At 39.1% G+C, this 19794-nt stretch overlaps 1 protein-coding gene across 7 annotated transcripts in view; it reads right to left on the bottom strand.

Moving 5' to 3' along the window:
* FRY (FRY microtubule binding protein) overlaps nt 1–19794 on the bottom strand; it is a 223289-nt gene that overhangs the window by 31175 nt on the left and 172320 nt on the right. For all 7 annotated transcript variants that reach the window (XM_059838832.1, XM_059838834.1, XM_059838831.1 and 4 more), the window contains 11 exons: nt 16672–16857; nt 14535–14733; nt 13839–13960; nt 12805–12992; nt 11755–11849; nt 9466–10067; nt 7793–7890; nt 7530–7700; nt 2263–2403; nt 1339–1518; nt 541–702 (listed from right to left, as the gene is read on the bottom strand). In XM_059838832.1, coding sequence (XP_059694815.1) covers nt 541–702; nt 1339–1518; nt 2263–2403; nt 7530–7700; nt 7793–7890; nt 9466–10067; nt 11755–11849; nt 12805–12992; nt 13839–13960; nt 14535–14733; nt 16672–16857 — 2144 coding nt within the window. The remainder of the gene's footprint in view (nt 1–540; nt 703–1338; nt 1519–2262; nt 2404–7529; nt 7701–7792; nt 7891–9465; nt 10068–11754; nt 11850–12804; nt 12993–13838; nt 13961–14534; nt 14734–16671; nt 16858–19794) is intronic.

The raw sequence follows: 19794 nt of genomic DNA, 5'->3' as shown, positions 1-19794 counted from the left end.
CATATGCATCACTTCAAAAAGACAGTTCAGAAGCCTAAAATTAAGCACATGCACAATTTTTTTTTTTTTCTTTTTTCAGAACTGGGCCTGAGTCACTGCTGTATAACCTGCTATTTCAAAAAACAGAAAGGAGCAAAAAAGTTTACTCTGCATGGCTTTACTTTAACTGGCAGATAAACAAAATCATTAAGGTAATCAAATATCACTTCTAAGAAAATTGTTCTTTTTATTGAATTTCCCAAGAAAACAACTTAAAAAGTTGCACAAGCTATCTGCCCTTGCTAAAATCTGAACTCCTGTGTCCTGTTTACTTAAATCTGACCTAGACTTAAGAGGTCTGAAAGAGATGCATTTCCTGCAAGCTTTGGGATAGAAAAGTCCATTTTTGAGTCCAAGAAAGACAGCACACAGAGTCAGATGTTGTGCTGCCACTGCCCCCAGGCTGCACAGGGCACAGAGGGCACAAGTAGTTAAGGACCCAAGCATGTGTTAATTCAGCTGCTCTGACTGCAACTTGCTAATGAATAGTGGGCTACCTACCTGAGAGTACTGGGGTCTCTTCCAGCTCACAGGAACGAGGACATTGGAGTTAGATCCTGATGAGGTTGAAGAAGTGCTTCGGGTGACAGCCATTGCCCTGGGTTTGCCATCTCGCCCAGCAGAGCTCTGCAGCTCATCATACCGTCTCCCAATAATTGGAGTCTTAAACAGAGAGGAATTATTCAGTAGCACCCTGCTTCAGGATGAACTTAGAAGAGCTATCTTGCTTCAGTTGGAAGAAAATATTATTTTGAAGATCACAGACAGGGATAAAACAAGGAGTACAGCAAATTTTGCATCACTTAGTAGGTTTCTTGTTTTCCACTGTCAATGTCTGCGTAGCAACTGCCACACAACTTCCTGACATAAGAACCAGCAAAAACCAAAGAAAGCTTATGAAGTTAATTTCAAACCTGCAATTCTTGCATATTTTTTTTTCCCTAAGAGTGCTGAACACTTTGGCTCTTTTCCAACAGGTATTGAAATGCTTTCTTGGATTGACAATAGGACGCTCAGCATTTTCCAGAACTATACTGACAGGAAAGCAAATAGTACCATATGCCTTTTTATGCTTGCATTTCCTTTTAACCTCAATAGCTCACTATTATCTGCATGAAATAATCTATAATCCTGCAAACAGTTCTGCAGCTTCTTAACAATAAAGTGAGTTGCCCATTAAAGTCACTAGGACCATTTAGTTCTATGAAATTACAAGGGTTTGCAGGATAAAGACTGCTGTAAGAGAGTCCAGTGAGAAGACAGAATTAAGGTGTTAAGAAACAAAACTACAAAAAATACCTCTGAAATATCAAAATGAAACTCCAAAGTCTTCCCTGGTAGCTCCTTGGAGGCACTGTTCCACACTCGATGTATTTCCATTTTTGAAAGATCACTATGTTGATAGGAAGGTAGAACTAAACTGGCAGAACGAGAAACTACCAATTTCAGGATATTCAAGGCTTCTCTCCAGTGAATGCTCTAGAAATAAGATATTTACTCAGCAAACAGAAAGTGAGATTCACACACATTCAAGATTATTTTGCAGTCATATTTTTTACTACATAATTAAAAAGTAAAATTGGAATATCCATATTCTTTGTCTCTCTTGGCCAGTGACAAGGTGTCTGTGTAATTGCAGAATAATTTCAACATCAGAGACCAAGACTTGCCTACGGTGTCACTGTTAGGGAACTGGCCCACAAGCTGGGAGACCTGTGGGTAAAGCCAACTTGGCAGAGGATTTAAAATCTCCTACCAGAATGTCTTAATCAGCATGAATAAATATAAGGGCCATAGCAGAATCTCCATTAATAAAAAAGGTGACTTGACACAGGTTTTTACCTCTGTGAATTCCTAGTACCCCCATGTATTTTTCACCTGTCAAGAATTAGGTACAGAGGTCTCTGAAGAGAAGTGCTTATGCCACATCTCCCTTGTGCTGGTAATTAAGGAATGGTCACTCAGGCTCTGAGTGGTATTAAGGTTGCTCCAAAGTACTCCAAGGCTGAAGCCCAACCTTCCTCCACAGTGAAAACACAGCCAGGCATCTTCTCTGGGGATGCACAGGCTATGAGACATCAGGATGTTTACAAACTTTGTACCATACCAGACATTTGCAGCCCTCCCTGCTAATCTAGTCTTAAATTCTTACACAGAAAATCAGCTTAGGAGAGTAAATGCTACTAAGTTCCTGTAATAATATAGAAACAATATGGTATTTACCTGTACGTATTTCTCAATGGTTTTTAGCACTTCCATGTTAAACTGCTTCACGGGAATAGCTGACAGGTCCATATAACTAAGAAGACTGTAGATCATCTGTAAGAGGGACTGTTGCATACTTGGAAGGCCCTTTTCTAGTAGCTTTTAAAAGAAAAGTGAATATAACAAAATTTTGAGACATTTCTTCTTAAGTAAAAAGCTACTAGTTTCACAAACAGCAATTGTACTCTTCATCTCTCTTCACTCACTGATTTTGCAATGCCATTTTACAATAATTTCACAACTGATGATGATACAGGCATGAAGCAAGAAAGAGCTAAAGTTAGGAGACAAATGCCAGCCTGTTCTATTTTATATATGCCTGCCCAAACTTATTCAGAAAACACATTCAGCAGTTGAGTAAACTGGTAGGTAAAATTTATACTGTAATTGGGTAAGCACATCCAATAAAAACACGGGAGGATCTTTTTATGCCTACATTTGCTGGAAGTCAGTGAGAAAGAAGGAAACTTGCTGAAGAAACAAAACTACTACTATTCAGACATCAATAAATATTTATCAAATATATTTCACTGCAAGTTCTCACTGGCTGTGAGTGCCAAAGAAACATTTTTTGTTGAGAAGGAGGTGGAGTCCGTAGAGACTAATACAAATAAGGGCTTGATCTAAATCCTGGAATTTTCAGACACCTGAGTGTAGATCCTGCAATACCACAATGAACCTTGGAAATGCTCGTACATATGTGTGACAGTAATTACAGAGTAATTTACAGATAGTCATGAATTGTTTGTATATGTGTGAAATATCTCAGTGGAGAATTTCCTGGCAGGCAGCATGTTCTTTCACTGGTGACAGGCACTGTCCCACCCCACAAATTTCAGAGCCAATCAAACATTTTCACTGGATGTTATCAGAGCCTCAATACTAGACACCATCCTCCCAATTCAGGCTGACAAAAAAGTTCTAACACTGGATATTTGAGTTATTGGATTCTAGAAAAAAAAAAAAGCTTATAAAAACTCCAAGCTGCCTCCTGCCTTCCATCGATGAGAAATTTCAATTTTTATCTAAGTGGACTTTAGTAGTTGTTATATAACCTTCTGAGGATATAGAAGGATAAGGTTCCTATTTTTATTGAATGAGAATGTTTCATGCCAGTGCAAATGGAACCTATTTTATCCCACTAAATATCTTCTGATTTCTTTCATCAGCAAAAGTGGGTAGCAATTAGTGATTCATAAAACAAAGCGAGCAAATTCCATTAACAGCACAATAAAGGAAACTCATTATACTTATCTATTCCTCTACAAACAGACAGGAAGAATTTTTAAATTAAAGGTCTGGCAACCTGTTTCAGCTCTTAGACACTGTCAACCCCTCAAATACCTTTACTGAAAATGTGCTTAGCGATTCTTTTTCAAAACAGGGTTACCAAGGGTTTTTTTGCCTTCTATTAGGATCTTGCAATGGAAAGTTTGATTCCTTGTTTGCAAATAGTTTATGTGATGCATGCAGCACATCAGCCATTTCAGTGCAGGATTAGAAGAAAGTATCTGGATGACAGAAAGAATTTTTTTTTGTTCTCTGACAGAGGCTACTGCATCAGACAATCCCTTTTGGGATAGGAAAGGGAATTTTGTCTCAAACGGTGTTTAGAAAGCTGTTACAGGAACCTTAACTCTGAAAGTTTGTAATTTCCACTACAGTTGGTACAAATTTGTTGTCAAAAGAGTTTGTTGGCGGAAACAGCTCTTGGCCCTTAAACCTGACCTATTTGTGGACTGTGTCAGTTCTCACTTGCTCAGATGAATAAATGTGGCGGTCGTCAGTCCAAGAGTGTCCTTAAATACATAATGAATTTGCAATAAGAAAGAGTATTTCTGTTTTAAAAAAGAGTAGCAACCTTAATATGCCTTTAGAGCAATGTGAATTCTGAAGTAACAAAAAAATAGCAGCGAGATGGAGTAGTGGTAACACATCATTTGGATAAGAGAATTCCAGGACAAAGAGTTTCCACTGTATTTGTAGAAAGAAATACAACTGCTCTCAGAATTATTGTGTTTTGGACTCTTGTACATATGACCTGGTTTGAAGAATTGTGGATTCCTCTCTTGTTCTGTGTGGTAACTATTGGGGTCTTATCTGGGCTCAGGAGTCCACACTGCATTAGCAACATTTGCCCTCTTCCTGAAGCAAGAGCTACCCCAGAACGAAGTGGAGAAGAGAGCCTTCTCCTTCAAGGGCTGCCTGGGCTGCTGGGGTGCTACCACAGGAGACAGTTCCCTTTGTCCCTGCCAATCTGGCAGGGGCTGTGAAGAGATACCCAGCTCTGAGGCAATGCCATGCAGTCAAACAAATGTTTAGAGGAAATAAAGAGGGTATTTCAAAAGCCATGTCTGAGAGACAAGCCATTACTAGGATTAATGACTTATCTAGGGCATGCTTGCTTCCCCTTGCAATACAGATGGTTTAGTTTCTACTGATTCTTTGGTTTTGAACAGGTTATAAACACTTATGTTTTTATCACCATCTAACAAGGAGGAGGAGGAAAAATCTACCATAAGCATATTACTCTGCACTATGGGTTCTTGTCCTTTCTTCTCTATTAATAGCATTAGCTTCTTAAGTCTGAACATGATCCTGGACTTAATGAGTCACCAGTCTAACACGCCAATTCATATATGCTCCTGGAATAAGTGTGCTGCCATGATTAAAGTTTAAAATTCAAAAACTAATCTGAAAAAAATCTAGCATAAAACCAAAGTAAGCTTTCAGTAATATGTTTGTATGCTGATCTGATTTGGGTTGTGGAGGTTGAGAGTTCTATTGCATTGCTGAATAGTGATTTTTCCTCATCTGTAGATTGAGACCTCCCAGTAGTTTTCTAGAAGAAATTATAATTTTTCATGAAGGGAGAATATGTAAAACTAAGTAAGGAGCACTACTTGTCACTGTGAGATTTGGATAATAACAGAGCTCAAATATTTTATTTTGTACTGGAATCATACTCCTTGATGACAAGCAGTGACTTGCCATTGAATAGGTTAAATACAAAATTTTATCTGAGTGGCAATAATTGAAACTTCTACTTTGTGCTGAGAGCATTTGTTTTCATAGTCTTAATTTCTGGTACAGTGTCTCCTTCTGAAGCTACACCTGTGTTTGACAGGGTCACTGCTGCACTACAATTTCCTTTGTTATTCTTAAGCACTGCCTGTTTCACAATTTCCCTCTGTCCCAGGCCTTTGGGACTGAACCAGGAATGCTAAAGCTCTGTGTATGGCTTTAACTTTCAAGTGCAGGTTGCCCAGTGGGGCTGCTAACCTACTTGGCTTTACCAATTGACAGTACATCCCACAGCTGGTTTATAGGAGACAGGGGCACACTGTTTATCCTGGCCTGGGGATTAACTAAGAAGAAAAGAGCAAACATTCTGAAAGCTGGGGAAAAAAAAACCACCAAGGCCACAGCAGGCTGAATAAGATGGTTTCTTGTCTTTTGCTACACCACCAGACTGGCAGCTACTCTATGCCCATATAAATATTCTCCAGACATGACTCAACAGAGCTGCACTCAATGTAACTACAGAGGAAGGAAGTCAGTGCTTACAACTCTGTCATCCTGCTGCTGCTGGTGCTATGCGAGGAATGTGTCTTAATTACAGTAAAAAGCCTGCCTGGCTTGCTGTTGCTACAGTAGGTGGTGCCAATCTACAGCAAGGGGAAGCCGTGCAGAAAAGAGTCTCCACATGCATGTCTCAACCCATTCCAAGGGGAGCAGGATTAGGAGCAATGGCCTTTGTGGAGGTTGTGCAGCACTAGTGTCTGTACAGAGAGCACTGAAGGGAAAACAGAAGGGCAGCTGCTTTCCTAAGGCTGGGAAAGCAAAGGAGAAAGTATTTGAACACTTCCACTTTTACAGCATTTCTTTATTACAAATATAGTTTGAATAGCATTTTTTTATTAGGAATACAAGGCTCCCCTGTGAAGAGGACACTTGACTCTGGAGGGTTCAATGTCATGAAGAGCTCTTTATTTGAAGAGCTAATAGCTCTCCAGAGTATTTGGACTTGAAAAGAGACTGGAAAACTTCAAGGTCCTGTTTAAGGTTCCTACAGGAACCTTCAAGGGCTTTCACCATCACTAAAGATCACATGTGATTGATTACTTAGAGCCCCCACATGCAAGCAAGGTGAGGAAGCAGCTTGACATAGCAGGACCTAGCTTGTTCTGGAGCCTTAAGTGAGCATGGGAGCAGCACCTGCCTTTTCAGGCTCTTGCAGATTTGTGACTCGCCAGTATCAGAGATGCCTGAGGGTTTTTAATAGATCCTTTGGCAGATGCCAGTTAATTTATGTAGAGAAGTGGGTGTCAACCTCTTCTCCAGAGTACCAATTGATAGTATAAGAGGAAATGGTCTTAAGTCAGGCCAGGGAAGGTTTAGATTGATTGTTCAGAAAAATTCCTTCATGAAAACAGTTTCCCAGCATTGGAACGGGCTGCCCAGGAAAAGGGTGGACTCACCATCCCTGGAGATATTTAAAAGACGTGTAAATGTGGCAATGAGGGAAATGGTTTCGTGATGGACTTGGCAGTGTTAGATTTGGGGTTGGACTTGATGATCTCAAAGGTCTTTTCCAGCCTAAAAATTATTCTGAGATTCTGAGAATGCAGCACTGTCTTCTCCCTGGATGAGAGGGGAGACTGAAGGCAACTCAGCAGGGAAGGGATAAATCTGAGAACCCTGTAATAAAATGTTGTCCTGAAAGTGATCTGACAACGTGGGGGGGGGGGGGGGGGGGGGGGCAATATCCAGCAGCTTTGTGCTAAAGAGCAGAACTGATCCTTGGAGCCCCAGCAAGATGATACCATTCAGTATGAGAGGAAAGCATACAAATTCTTATCAAGAACCAGATCCTTACATAGCAGGTGGTATCTGGTATCTTATTTTGCTGGAAAACCCATGGTGAAGTTAGTCTTCTGATTTTCTTCAATGGGATCTAAATAAATGTCCAGTTTCCTCTCACTTTCACAGTAGAAAATCCAACTGGCTGATGAAGGAATCTGCTTTAACATGTATCAGCTTTTGTTTTAGTGTTAAATATTGTTTTTTTGAAGTAATTGTGTTTCTTCCTGCCAAATTCTGCTTTTATTTTTAAATTATAAATAACAGATGCAGAGCTCCCAGTAATTTGCTGGCACACTTCACCTCTTTGGGCTGTTGGGCAACAGAAGAGTTAGAACAGTGAAAAGTTTTTGAAAACTTACCTCAGCCAGATATGTAACCATACTCAAAGTAATATCAGCAAATGCTTCATGAAGGTACCGGCAAACCACATTTACCCAGGTAGCACAGTCCCTTGTATAGCTGTGTGTTTTATAAAGGGTCATGACATGTGCAAGATTTGATAGCTTGGGATTCTTCTCCTCCAAACAAACCTAATTAAATATAAACATCAAAACATATCAAGAACAAGGCAACTGCATTTACAGGGTTTGAGGATGTACAAAACAGCACATGATTTTGATACCTGAGCAATCCTTTCGGCTATGTCTTTACAAAACTGGTTTGGGCTGTCAAAATGCTGAATTAAATGGGGCAGGAGACACAAAACATTCAGTGGAAATCCTAGAACAAGAAAATACAGAACAAAACATATATTCTGGACAGCAAGAGCCACAGTGATCTTTAAATTGGTCTTTCACGGGAGGTCACAGTTTCAATGTTGCATTAGCCATAAACTCACACAGACCCTGTCAAGTAGGTCATACCACTGCCCACACCACATTTGTCTTAAAGGGGCCTTAATCTGAAAATCCAGTATGTCATTTAGGCAACAGTACTCTTGTAAAGCATGATTTTATTTCTGCAAACACTACTGCACACTTCTGTTAGAGATAAAAATTATCTTTTCCACTTAACTGGCTTATTGACAGTCTTAACCAGTGGCATTTGCTAAAACACAAAAAGAAATTCAGTGAGCATTGATTAATAAACTACTGTTCTGGTCAGCTGCCAGGCACAGCTTCCACTGTTTTACACTGTTCAAGGCAATAATAATGCAGCAAGTTCCAAGTGCTGTAATTAGCTTAAGTGCTGTCTTGAATTGGGATTCAGATCTTCTTCACCAACTCATAGCTCAAAGTGGTTGATGAAATACCTGCAGCAGCTGTAACAGAGAGCTATAACAAAAGCTGCTCTAGTTCAGGTGGGAGCTCAGAAGTCAACTAATTGAATTTGGATACAATCTGCTTTTTGAAAAGAAAGAATTTGTTCTATGAAAATGATTTTCTAACCGTTCATTCCCTCTCATTCTACACAATTAAACAAGTTGCTGAAATTAGCATCGTGGTTTCCCTACTCTTCCTTTGTATTCAGGGAAAAGGAAAGATACCTCCAGATGGTACTGTCACAGCAATTCAGTGTGTGAATTGTCCAACCAAAGCCTGGAGCACAGGCACCACACAGGTGCTTAGAGATGGGCAGGCTGTTCATGGCATTCACTCCTTTATGCTGTGTCTAGGTTTGCTATGACTTGATTTTCAAGCCTGGACATTTGTCTTAGTATCTGTGTTTCTGATCAAGAGAGAGGACTAAAAATCTGGAACAATGCAGAAACTCTCCTCAAGAAATATAATTAAGAAGTGGCCACAACCTCAGCTAAATAATGGGGAATTTCAAAATGCTATCTTATTTCCCTATAACCCAGGCCTCTCTCCTCACTCACTATCATGCTATTGTAGTTTATCTGAAGTCTACAAGAGTTTTTGACATTTATATTTTTTAAAAAAATAACATTAAACACTAATTTAAAATCAAGCAGTTTTACATAGTCTGAAAACAATTAAACAGAAAAACTGACCAAAGTAGGTAATAGAAGTTTTGACAGTATCTCCCTACATGTTTGCTTTGCCACCAATCAGAAACTTTATATGATGCTAAAGACCTAGAAATTAAATGCTAAATAAGATATGATTTCTCTCCTCCAAAACCTTGTGCAATGGATCCACTTTCTAGAAACAGGTCATTATTTCTATGAAATTCCAAAAAAAGCTCACCCAGCTCAAAGCAAAAGTACATTATGCTATATTCAAAGAGAAAGAGAACTTGCTATTTTTGGTTTTGTTCAGATAGCTGAATGATGTCTGTGACCAAACGTCAATGCAACAGAAATTGAAAGAGAGGAGACCATAATGGTTTTACCTATAGCTTGAGAGGAATCCACCATGGATATTCGAGACACTGGTGTCAGCAAACTAAAGAGCTGGAGCGTGAGGTCAGTGGTAGTAAGGGATGTGAATCCTTTCAGGAGTAGCTGCTGAAGTCCTGAGAAGTCTGCCCATTTCAGCTGCCCTTGTAGCTTCTCTAGCTTCTCCCGGTTTTCAGCTTTATCTAGCGGCAAATGAGCCAGAAGTTTATTCAGCAACCGCAGTGCCATTAGGTACTCAAACTCAAAGTCCGATTCCATCAAAGCCACAGCAACCCAGAAGATGGTGGCCAGTAGGTTGGTTGGATTGTTAATATGGGATGGATCGGTGAGACTGTCCTTTAGAGAGGATGAACTTCTGGTTTTAGAGGACAGGCCTTGCTGGGTGCATGCTTGAATTCTGTCTAGTGTGGCACTGCGTGGTGGGTCCGAGGACTTGTCCACATCTCCGAACTTTTTGGGTACAGAGAAGCTCCTCTGGTGTCTACTTCGCTCAGCGGTGGCTGTGTTGCCACCTGCAGGATTCATATTCAGCTGCCCCGTGCTCTTCCGGTTTGCGGTCAGTTTGGTGTTGGATGTTAAATCTGGTGATGATGAACTGAAACCAAGATTTATAACATCCATTACATTGTGTGAATGCACAGCTTGAAAGGATACATATTAGATGCGAGCTAAGTATTTTCCAGACTGTAAATAAATATTTAAATGGGAGAAACAGAACAGCAAACCATCTATTGCAGCCTGCCTTCTTTTTTCCAGAAGACAGACTCAGGCTCACAGACCTGACAGAGATGAGATTCACGTGGCACTGCACCAAACCAGAGCAGGACAGCCTACAGTCTACATAGGCAAGAATGACATGGGGATGAGAAATACAGAGCTGTGAAGTGACTTATGGCAATTCCCAATGGGACAGTGGCAGAACTGAAAACAACTTTGGTCTTTAAAATGCCCTCATCAATGGAGCAAGCCCTGAACTTGGCACAGCTGGCCGGCAAATGCACAATTGCTTGCTGGGTAACTGTGGGCAGAAAAATCTTAGGCAGAACCACAAATATACCCCACTATCCTCAAGAAACCTGTCATGTGGTTGCCCAGGCTCTTGCCAATACATGTCCTTCTGAAAATTTGTTGTCATTGCATCCTACCCTGCCTGTATCCTAAGATCTCTTCAAGATGGTTTACAGAAAGTGTAGGTGCTTCAATTTCAATGACTAATGCCTCCTCATGGACTACCACGTGATGATCCAGACAATACCTATCAATTATCTGCACAGAGGAACTTGCTGTGTTGATACACACAAGGGAAGCTTGTTCTGGACAACAGCTAATTCCTGACTCTGATCCCATTCCTACCTCATACACTGTGAGTCTCTACTGTCTATGGTACTTGAAGAAAATCTTATCCTGGAATCAAGTGTCAAGGTAAAGCATATTGCATCCCACTCCTTTCTGGAGTGTTTCCTACTCTTTATTCCATCTTGCTCTTTGCTGAAATGTACACTGAAGAAAGATAAACAGCTCTTAGTTTAGGAAGTAGAAGTGTTTTTATCCATCTCTACTCTGTTCCAAGGCACTCCTTGGGCTCTGGCATGGCACAGCACCCTGCCTGCTAGCTACAGAAATGACAGCCCTGGTACTGTTGTGCTGCATGGAAAGCACGGTAACTTATGGATATTGAAAAAAAATATTTACCTATTCTGTTGCTACTATTAGGAGTCAGATAGACATTCATCTCCCTCAGTTCTGTCAACAGCCACATTACAGAGGGAGCCTGTGACTTCCCTCCACGTACAAAGGTCTTTCAGGCCAAGGGTTTCATAAAGATGGTCAACACATCAAGCCAAATCCATGTCTACACAAAAATCCTCCCTAGTTTTATTGAGAAGAAACCATGATAATTTATTCCTGGGGAATACTTGACCTGAGAATGACACACTGGTATGAAACCAGTACTACAGAACCCATATTCCTTCCCAGATACATTTTCAGGTTTATGACATAATGGTGCAAAAATACAATATTTTTTTTTAAGGATGTTAAAGTAGGTTATAGCCAAGTGGCAGCAAGGTAGAATTTGCCACACATTGTAAAGCTTTATTGGTTCTATCAACATTATTTCAACTATGGCAAAATTTGGCTGAAATGTGCTCATAGTCTGATTATCAGAAGGTTACAAACGAGGTCAGTCTCATCAAAATTATTTTTTGCTGTTAGACTGCAGAACTGCACACTTAATGCCATAAAACATTGAAAAGAATACAGTTAGAAGAACAGATTCTTACCGTGATAACACCGTCAAAAGATCACTGTTCTTCAAACAGTCAGACAGATTATCCACTGCAGCTTCCAAAGTAAGTAGTGCCTCCATCACATACCCCTACCAATGCAGGAGGTTAAGCATTTTAACAAAGACATTCCAAAAAGTAATATTTAAAAATCTTCAGTTCATAAAAGGAACAGGCACCTACTGAAAACCTATAATTTCTCCTGAAAAAAGCCCCCACATTCCTATCAAAGCCACTGCCCTGAACATTAAAATGTCCCTACAAATATGTTTTATTTTCTGCCTCTGAATGATCTATGAAGGTATGCAAGAAGGGCACATATCTCATCAAGGGATTGGTAATGACACACTGAACCTCTGACTTGCAGGTCACTGATTTAAATTCTACACAAGCAGTTGTGACAGAGTATTACTGTCATCTTGTGGCAGTTTCATTACCTAAATAAAATATGGAGGTGATGTCAGTCTATTTCTTACTGAGAGCCAGTATTTCTCTTTATTAAGACTTGAATTATTAAGTCTCGAATCTTGCTATAAATAGTCTCTGATTGTAAAATTTCAGTCTGTTTAGCTAAACAGAGTGAACATCATAGTCCTGTGAAAGGTCTGTATCAAATTAAGTCAGTGTAAGCTTTGTATTATTATGGATGGTGCAGATTTCTTTACTCCTAAAAAATGCTAACTTCTGAGGAATGAGACAGTGTCTGCTTCATGTTGTGAGATTACATCAGCAGACAGAGGATGGATTCCTTAAACCCAAATTAATGAAGTTGAAAAAGAAAAAAAATGGTCATCACAAATATTTCATTTTGAGCGACAATTACTAAAATTTTCTAGTTGCTCTCTTGAGAGCTTTATAAGATTGTAAACAGCCTGATGAAGGCTTAGCTGAGATACTTATGATTTCAGAAAACTCAGAAGTAACCTTTTCTGAGGCCACATTCTACTCTTCATCACATGAGTCCAGAATACCTTGTTAAAATGGTAATTTTACATTAAGTATGCATTGAATCAACAGTTCTAAGAAGCTTTATTTACACATGCCTACCTGAATCTCATCTCCATGCTCTCCAATAACTTCCACCAATCTTGACAGGAGGTCAGACAAGGCGTGTGCAGAAAGGGGCTGCTTTAGGGCCCTGAATATCTGGAAAGAGCGACCAGCATAATGTCTGGAAGAGCTTGAAAGAGCTGTTTGTAAAGCAACTTCACTCAGATGCTGCTCCAAATGAAATCCTAAGCAAAAGAACAGAATGTCAATTTTTTCCCCCCCTTTTTTATTACAGACTTTACTGTTGGTCATGAACAGACTGAACCTACTCTGTGAGGAGGATATGCTTGTTAGTGTATGCTGCAAACACTGAGAAATGGAGGTGCAGAAATGTCTGTGCTTTGGGGAGTTTCACATTTATTTTGCACAGAATGCAAGAAAATTAACTGAATTAACTGACAAACAAAATTTGGAGTATGAAATTGATAATCTGACTTATATTTTTTTTACAATTCTTGGACAAACTTTCAAGCCATCCACTATTTTTGCTGGCAGCAACAGCAACTTCTGAAGACTCCCAAACCTGAAGTCAAATTGAATTAGCAGTCTTTCTGTTAGCTTCAGAAGGCTTTGGATAAGATCTTTAATATAAATACTGATGCTGCATTCTGCTTTGATCTTGGAAATTATTTAATTAGTGACTGTGCTGGTTTTCAACATGCAATCAGCACATTCCCTATGTTCTAAAAACCACAATAAATGAAAAATTAACTTTTATTGCCAGAAGAAATTTAACGAAGTATATTTACTTAGTAGCTGTGATGTATTTTACTAACAGGACACAGAGGAGATTTTATTTGGCAGAAACAATGACAAGACTTTCGACCAACAGCTTTGAAGAAGTATTCAACACTTAGGCACAGTTTAATCTAACATGACTGTTTTAAAGCAATTCTTTCATATGTCATACAACCTTGTTAAGACATATTTACTGTGCTTCTGCATAAGTAGATCTACTAAGTCACAGGATAAACATTAGGTGTGACTGTGAGGGAATATTTTTTTAGTTATGAAAGGAAAATATTTACTACCTGACTTGGAATCTTTAAATACAGATACAACATGGCGCAGAAAATTAGTGAGCTGTTCAGCACTCTTGGTGTTCTGATTTTTGGGAGTGATATCTTCATGGCACCAAAGTGGACCAAATGCCCTTCAAGAAATACATAACAAAGTGCAAAATTACTTTGAGTTACCTGAAATAAATGTAATCAGTTAAAATATATAATCTGTACAGGTCCGTGACCTGGGAGACATGCAACCAAACATAATTTTAAATGAAAGTAAATAAATATTCCTACGCTGTATTTTAAAATATAAGCTCTGCTGTGTAGTGAGCAGCATAAACAAATCCCTGGTTTTCAATTTAACATCGTGCCTAGAATCTGCTGGCTGTAGCTGGTAGTTAGTATTAGTTTCACCATGGCCTTTCACTATGCACTTTACACTTGATATCCAATTTTATAATAATGAAACTGGCTTCTTCTATTAGCTCATTTCTGAACATAAAACTATCGGTCAATTGAACATTTTATTTCTGTCAGGCAAGACTTTTTTTCTGGTTTTTTTCTGACATTGTAGTGCTTTTCAGTACCTACCTACTGTAAGTATCAATAAAAGAGGAATGGGGTCTGTGATTACTATTAGAGCTCAGTCATTTTCCTTTAAGTTGCTTCATGAAAGTGTACATTTCGAGTACAAACGTGTCCTCTGCTTATCTGCATTACCTGGTTGTCAGAAACTCAATTAGTTTGTTTGCTTTCTCATCTGATTCAGCAGCAGTGTCCACGTCCTCAACTTCTTGTGTAATCTGTGGGAGATTTCCACTGCTGCCTCCCAGGCTGATACTGGAGGAGGTGGAGCTGGAGCTCAAGCCGGAGTCTGGCACTGGAGAGGACTGGTATTCCCGCAGAAAGTCAAAGCCACCTGCCAGCCAAAAGGGAGGAGATAAAGATGGAATGCACTGTTGGGCCAGCTTTGCAGATGAGAGTGTCTGCCAAGCAGCTCTTTCCAGAGTCAGCAGCAGAAACCTTCCACTGGGAAACAGGGGGAAAACCTGCAGAACACAACCCTCAAATACTGATGGGAGTGAAAATGGTACTTTGCTTCTAAATGTGTAGAATCCAGAAAAAAATAAAAACTTGACCAAGTCAAGATTTCAGTTTTTACTGCACAAGGACAACGGTACTTGGAAAACAAATATTTTACATTCAGAAGCAGGACTTTTAAAAATTGAATTTAGAAGTTGGCAAAGTGCATGCAAAGTTCACTTCGCTGGGCTAGTCTGATACGGAAAAAAACTGCTGTGTGGAATTTTTAGAACGATTATGCTGTCCTAATTTTACAAATGTAATGGAAATCAAGACACAAATGTGGCTTCTTTGAACACTTTTAGTAACTGTACCCACTGGACTCGTCATACAAAATATTTTCAGCATTAGGATGAAACACCTGTGAGTTCTGCTAGATCAAAAGCTTGCTACAGTTTCAGAGCTAAGATCAGAAACCAAGACCTGTTTTCTTAAGGTTAGACTTCTAGTCATGTTTAGGCTGTACCTACAACAGAAAAAAATGGCCTTTTGAGACAAATGGGAGCAGAACAAAATCCATGTCAAATCAGAAGACTCTTAATTTACTTGCCTGACATTACATGGAACAAACCTGAGCTGAAGCATTTTCAGTTAGGATTCTCTGCTATAGCTACTCACCCACACTCTCACTCTTTATGTTAGCTTCTCAAAAACCAGTCCAAAATACCAAGTCATGATAACTTCTTGAACTCCAGAGGGCCAGAATCAGGGTACCAATTACATTTTTTAGATGCGAGAATGAAAACAGTTTTTCATTTTGGCAGAAAAGCAGTAATATAATTTTAATGCAAGAATTTTATTCTGTATTTAATAATTCATAGATGTGCACTGGGAAAGAAACCCACCCAACTCCAGACAGGAAATTATTGTGAGATAATTTTTCACAGAAGTTATTCAGAATGAATTATCTTTGGCCAAAATAGTTCATCAATCTAGAATACCCATCCCGTCCGTTCATTACTTTAAAATAATTTTGTCATGTTTCAGAAAAAATAGTAATAAGTTATCATGTAATATTTTTTATAAAGCCAAATTACTTATTACTTCCTAAATAACCATGGAAATGGCATTGATATGAGAATGTTTACTTTTCATTTTCACTGTATGGTAAAGTTCCTCACCCTCTTACTGACAACTAATCCTACACCCACAAGTCTATATTGGTTCTGTGATTCCTTCAAAATGGAACAGAACACTTGCTTTTAGTAATATTATATGACAGCAGTAAATCTAACTAGCAGCTTTCTACAAATTGGTTCCAACCAACTCCTTAAAAACAGGTAAATTGCTAAAAGTAATAGAACACTGACCTCAGCAGAGGTCTGAAGCATGACTCCTAATGTAGAAAGAGATTTCAGGACAGAAATGCAATGTATCAGTGATATAAAGGAGGGTGTGTATCATGTGAAACTTAATTTAATAATGGAAAATCTGAGCTGCACATTCTAGCTGCTCTTCCTGTGTCAGAATTATTTATGCATTCCTTTAAGGGTGAGGAATGATTGTCCTCATTTAAAGTAGCTCTGGATCCCTGAGGGGGGAATCAGGAAGTTATTAGCCCTATTAATTTTAAAATACTACATTACATATTTTTGCCTTACATTAGATAACTTTTTCAATATCATGAAAAGTTGTCTAATAATAAATTGCATGCATCCCTAGGGTAGATCACATGGAATTAGTATTAATGGGAACTATTCATATTTGCCACTTTATTACTTTGATTTATCAAAACCTGACAGTACGGTGCAGTGTTCTTCTTTTGCTTCATTACCTGTGTAAAGATATTCAGGTAAGTATGCTGGTTGTACTGTCAGAGTCTTGGTCTCATTCATCTCTCTGGTCTGAAGAAGCACAGATGCAATGGCTTGATAGTTGTTATTGCAAGATAATGCAATCAAAAGGTGAAGCAGTAACTTTTTACTGTGTTCAAAGACCTCCGGGCGGTAATGGTCAAGACCTAAAAAGAAAAGGTTACAGCAATCTCTGAATATGAAGGAATAATAAACAAGTTCACATTCCAGAAATAGCAAAAATTCCAAGGCAGCTCATGACAAGAGTGCAAATAAACAAAAGATGTAGTATTTCCAGACATAGTTACCAGTGCTCTCACTTAAATGTATGTGCATATTTAGTTTCCAGACTGAAGTTCCACACATGAGGTACAACGAATGAATGGCAATACAGCTTTATGCATTGTCTCACTGCAGTTACTTTGACAGGTCTGGAAAACCTTTAGAGATGAGGTATTCTTCATTGTGGTTGTAATTACATTGCTTACCACAGTATCTGGCTTTCTGGCACAGACATCAGTTTTAGAATGAGTGCAAACTGTAAGAGGAACTGACAGACATATCACTGCAGTGATTGAAAGAGAACTTCAACTACCAGTGAGCAGCATGAGACATTAGCCCCTAACTCAGGATGCAGAACTCAAACTGAAGATCTAGCACTGAAAGACTCTGATTTGGTTTATGCTACTGTCATCTGTAAGATTTTAAAACAGCAAGAATAGTTCACAAATTACAAATACGAAGGAAACAGATATTTCTGCGCTCTGTTTTAGTAATCTCATTTTGATTCTCTTTCAGTACCCTGCAGTATATTTAAACATACTTTCTTCTCTTTAAGAGTAGTTTCAGCGCTGAAAAAGTTAACTTTTTTCTTCTTCAACTCCTCTCTTCTCAGGATATATCCCTCTTCAAAAAAGCAGCTACTTCATTACTCTGTGTGGCAGCAGCCAATAGATTTTTCACGTCAGGTATTTTCTACTATACTCTAGTCATGCTGGCTCTTGTTTGGCCTGCAATAATGAAGCTGCTCATACTGCCACAGTCTGAACACTGAGCCTTTGGCTCCTAAGGGCAATTCCTTGAAGGTCCCATGACCCTTGGTCTTACTCATCTCTCAATAGCCCTCTCCAAAAGAACTGTGGCCGTCCTGCCCACCTCTATTTCAGCTTCTTAAGGTTTCTGCTCCTATTCACATTTCTCCATCTACTTCCACCTGCCAGGAGATAATGAACCCATCCTACCTGGTTTCAAGATACATTTCAAAGGATATAAAAAGTGAAAATAAATTCTATCTTGGCAACAGTGGTAGCTGAAATCCTATTAAACCCCAAGTTGTATAAAAGTATTGGCACAGATGTGCCAACTGGGAAGTGAGAAGGACAGTTCAGTCTTTGTGCTTGGCCAGGGCTGGTCCCTTCTTTAACCTGTAAGAGTTCCAAGGAGGGTAAGCTTCTGTGACATGGACACATTTCCATGGGAAAGGAGTCTAGTGTTCAACTAATTTCACACTGGTTGCAAAAGAGATTTTAAACAGCAGTGATTTTCATGCACCAGAGATAAGCAAGTTCAAACCAGCAGTCTGCCTGCCTGCTTCTCCAACAGTGCTACAAACCATTCAATAGCCTATTAAACACACAGACATTGCAAAATTCTTTCATTTTAGTATTTTCTCACTCTTTCCAATTAATGAAAAGATACCAGCTCTCCATTTAGCCAACACACAAGTTTCTAGTCTGCTTTTCAGTCAGATGCATCTGCCCTCACATTCCAACAGGACAGCAATACTTAATTTTTAATTACATTCATACCTTTGGCTAATGTGTGGCATAACTTCCTTACAACATCACAAGAGCTCTACTACAGAATACAAAAATTTTCCACGGGAGGTAAAACAGCCCTGGAGAAACTGACCTTGAAGCATGAAAGCTGTGATCTCCCTTTAGTTATCACTAAACCAGTTACATTTACTTACCAGTTACATTTAATTTTAATTTCACATTTCAAAATTGAGAGTTTTTAGCCAAGGGATTGTCTCACATGGTATTAATACATTTCTATTTATTCCTTATTAAAAATCTGTAATGTTGAAACCTTACTGCAAAAACAACTAAAGATATTTTTCTAATTGATTACCGGTATCATAACTCTGCTTCTGCTTATGTTTATCTGCGTGGCTCCCTGATGGCTCCTTAAAGCCATCTTAACTGCAGAGGTCACATTACTCTGCACTACTCTTTCTTAAGTTCTTCATTTATTCTTGTGACAATTTCTAAGCGTACCAGTTTTCTCACACTTGTTACAAATCATAGTAAAGACATTGTTTGATCAGTTAATGGTTATTTGATTTGTGAAATCAACGTGCTGATATACAAAACCCTATTTCACCAAAAAATTTTTAGCAGAACAGTTGGTAACAGAGTAGCAGTAAAGGAGAACAAGTATCTTCTTCAACATATACTTCATTTTACCACTGTGCTGTAACATCTCAATTTAATCTCTTTTTGCCTGCTGATCAGCAGACTCTTCCCAGACTGACTGGGAATACTTAATGGTAACTATGGTGACTGAATGAGAAGTGAACTGTGATCTCAGCTAGAATAAATTATTTCACAACTGCCTGCATTTATTTGTGAAGACTACTATTTATCAATCACCGAAGTCAGGGAATGGCTTTATAATGCTGAATACCCTTGTGTGCTAAAAAATTAGGCCACTCACTTTTGGTAACGTTGAATGGCAGGACAAGGAAGGTGACAGCCTCAGATGAACTGTGCTACAGTCAGGGACAGACAGAACAGTGGGGAAAAAGCAGTGCCTCAGTGCCCAGGTACATAAGGGAACACACTGATGATAAAGTATTCCATCAGCACTGAAATTAATGAAGCTTTGCTTTCCAGTGGTCTGTGTCCTTCATCCACTCCCTCTGCAGCACAGCTATCCTGGCTCTCTTACAGACTATTTTTCAAAGGCAAGAGAAAGCACAGGTGTGTGTAGTCCTGGTTCAAGGTATGTGCAGACTGCCATCACTAACCAAGCTGGACAAAGGCATGAGTTTCACCTCCTTTTCTTGCAGGAGCCATGCCACACGTTTTAATAGAGATACT

This window comes from Haemorhous mexicanus, chromosome 2 (assembly GCF_027477595.1).
Source record: "Haemorhous mexicanus isolate bHaeMex1 chromosome 2, bHaeMex1.pri, whole genome shotgun sequence".
NCBI classification, from domain to species: Eukaryota; Metazoa; Chordata; class Aves; order Passeriformes; family Fringillidae; genus Haemorhous; species Haemorhous mexicanus.
Note: the sequence above shows the minus strand (reverse complement) of the source record. Positions and strands in the feature narration are given on the sequence as shown.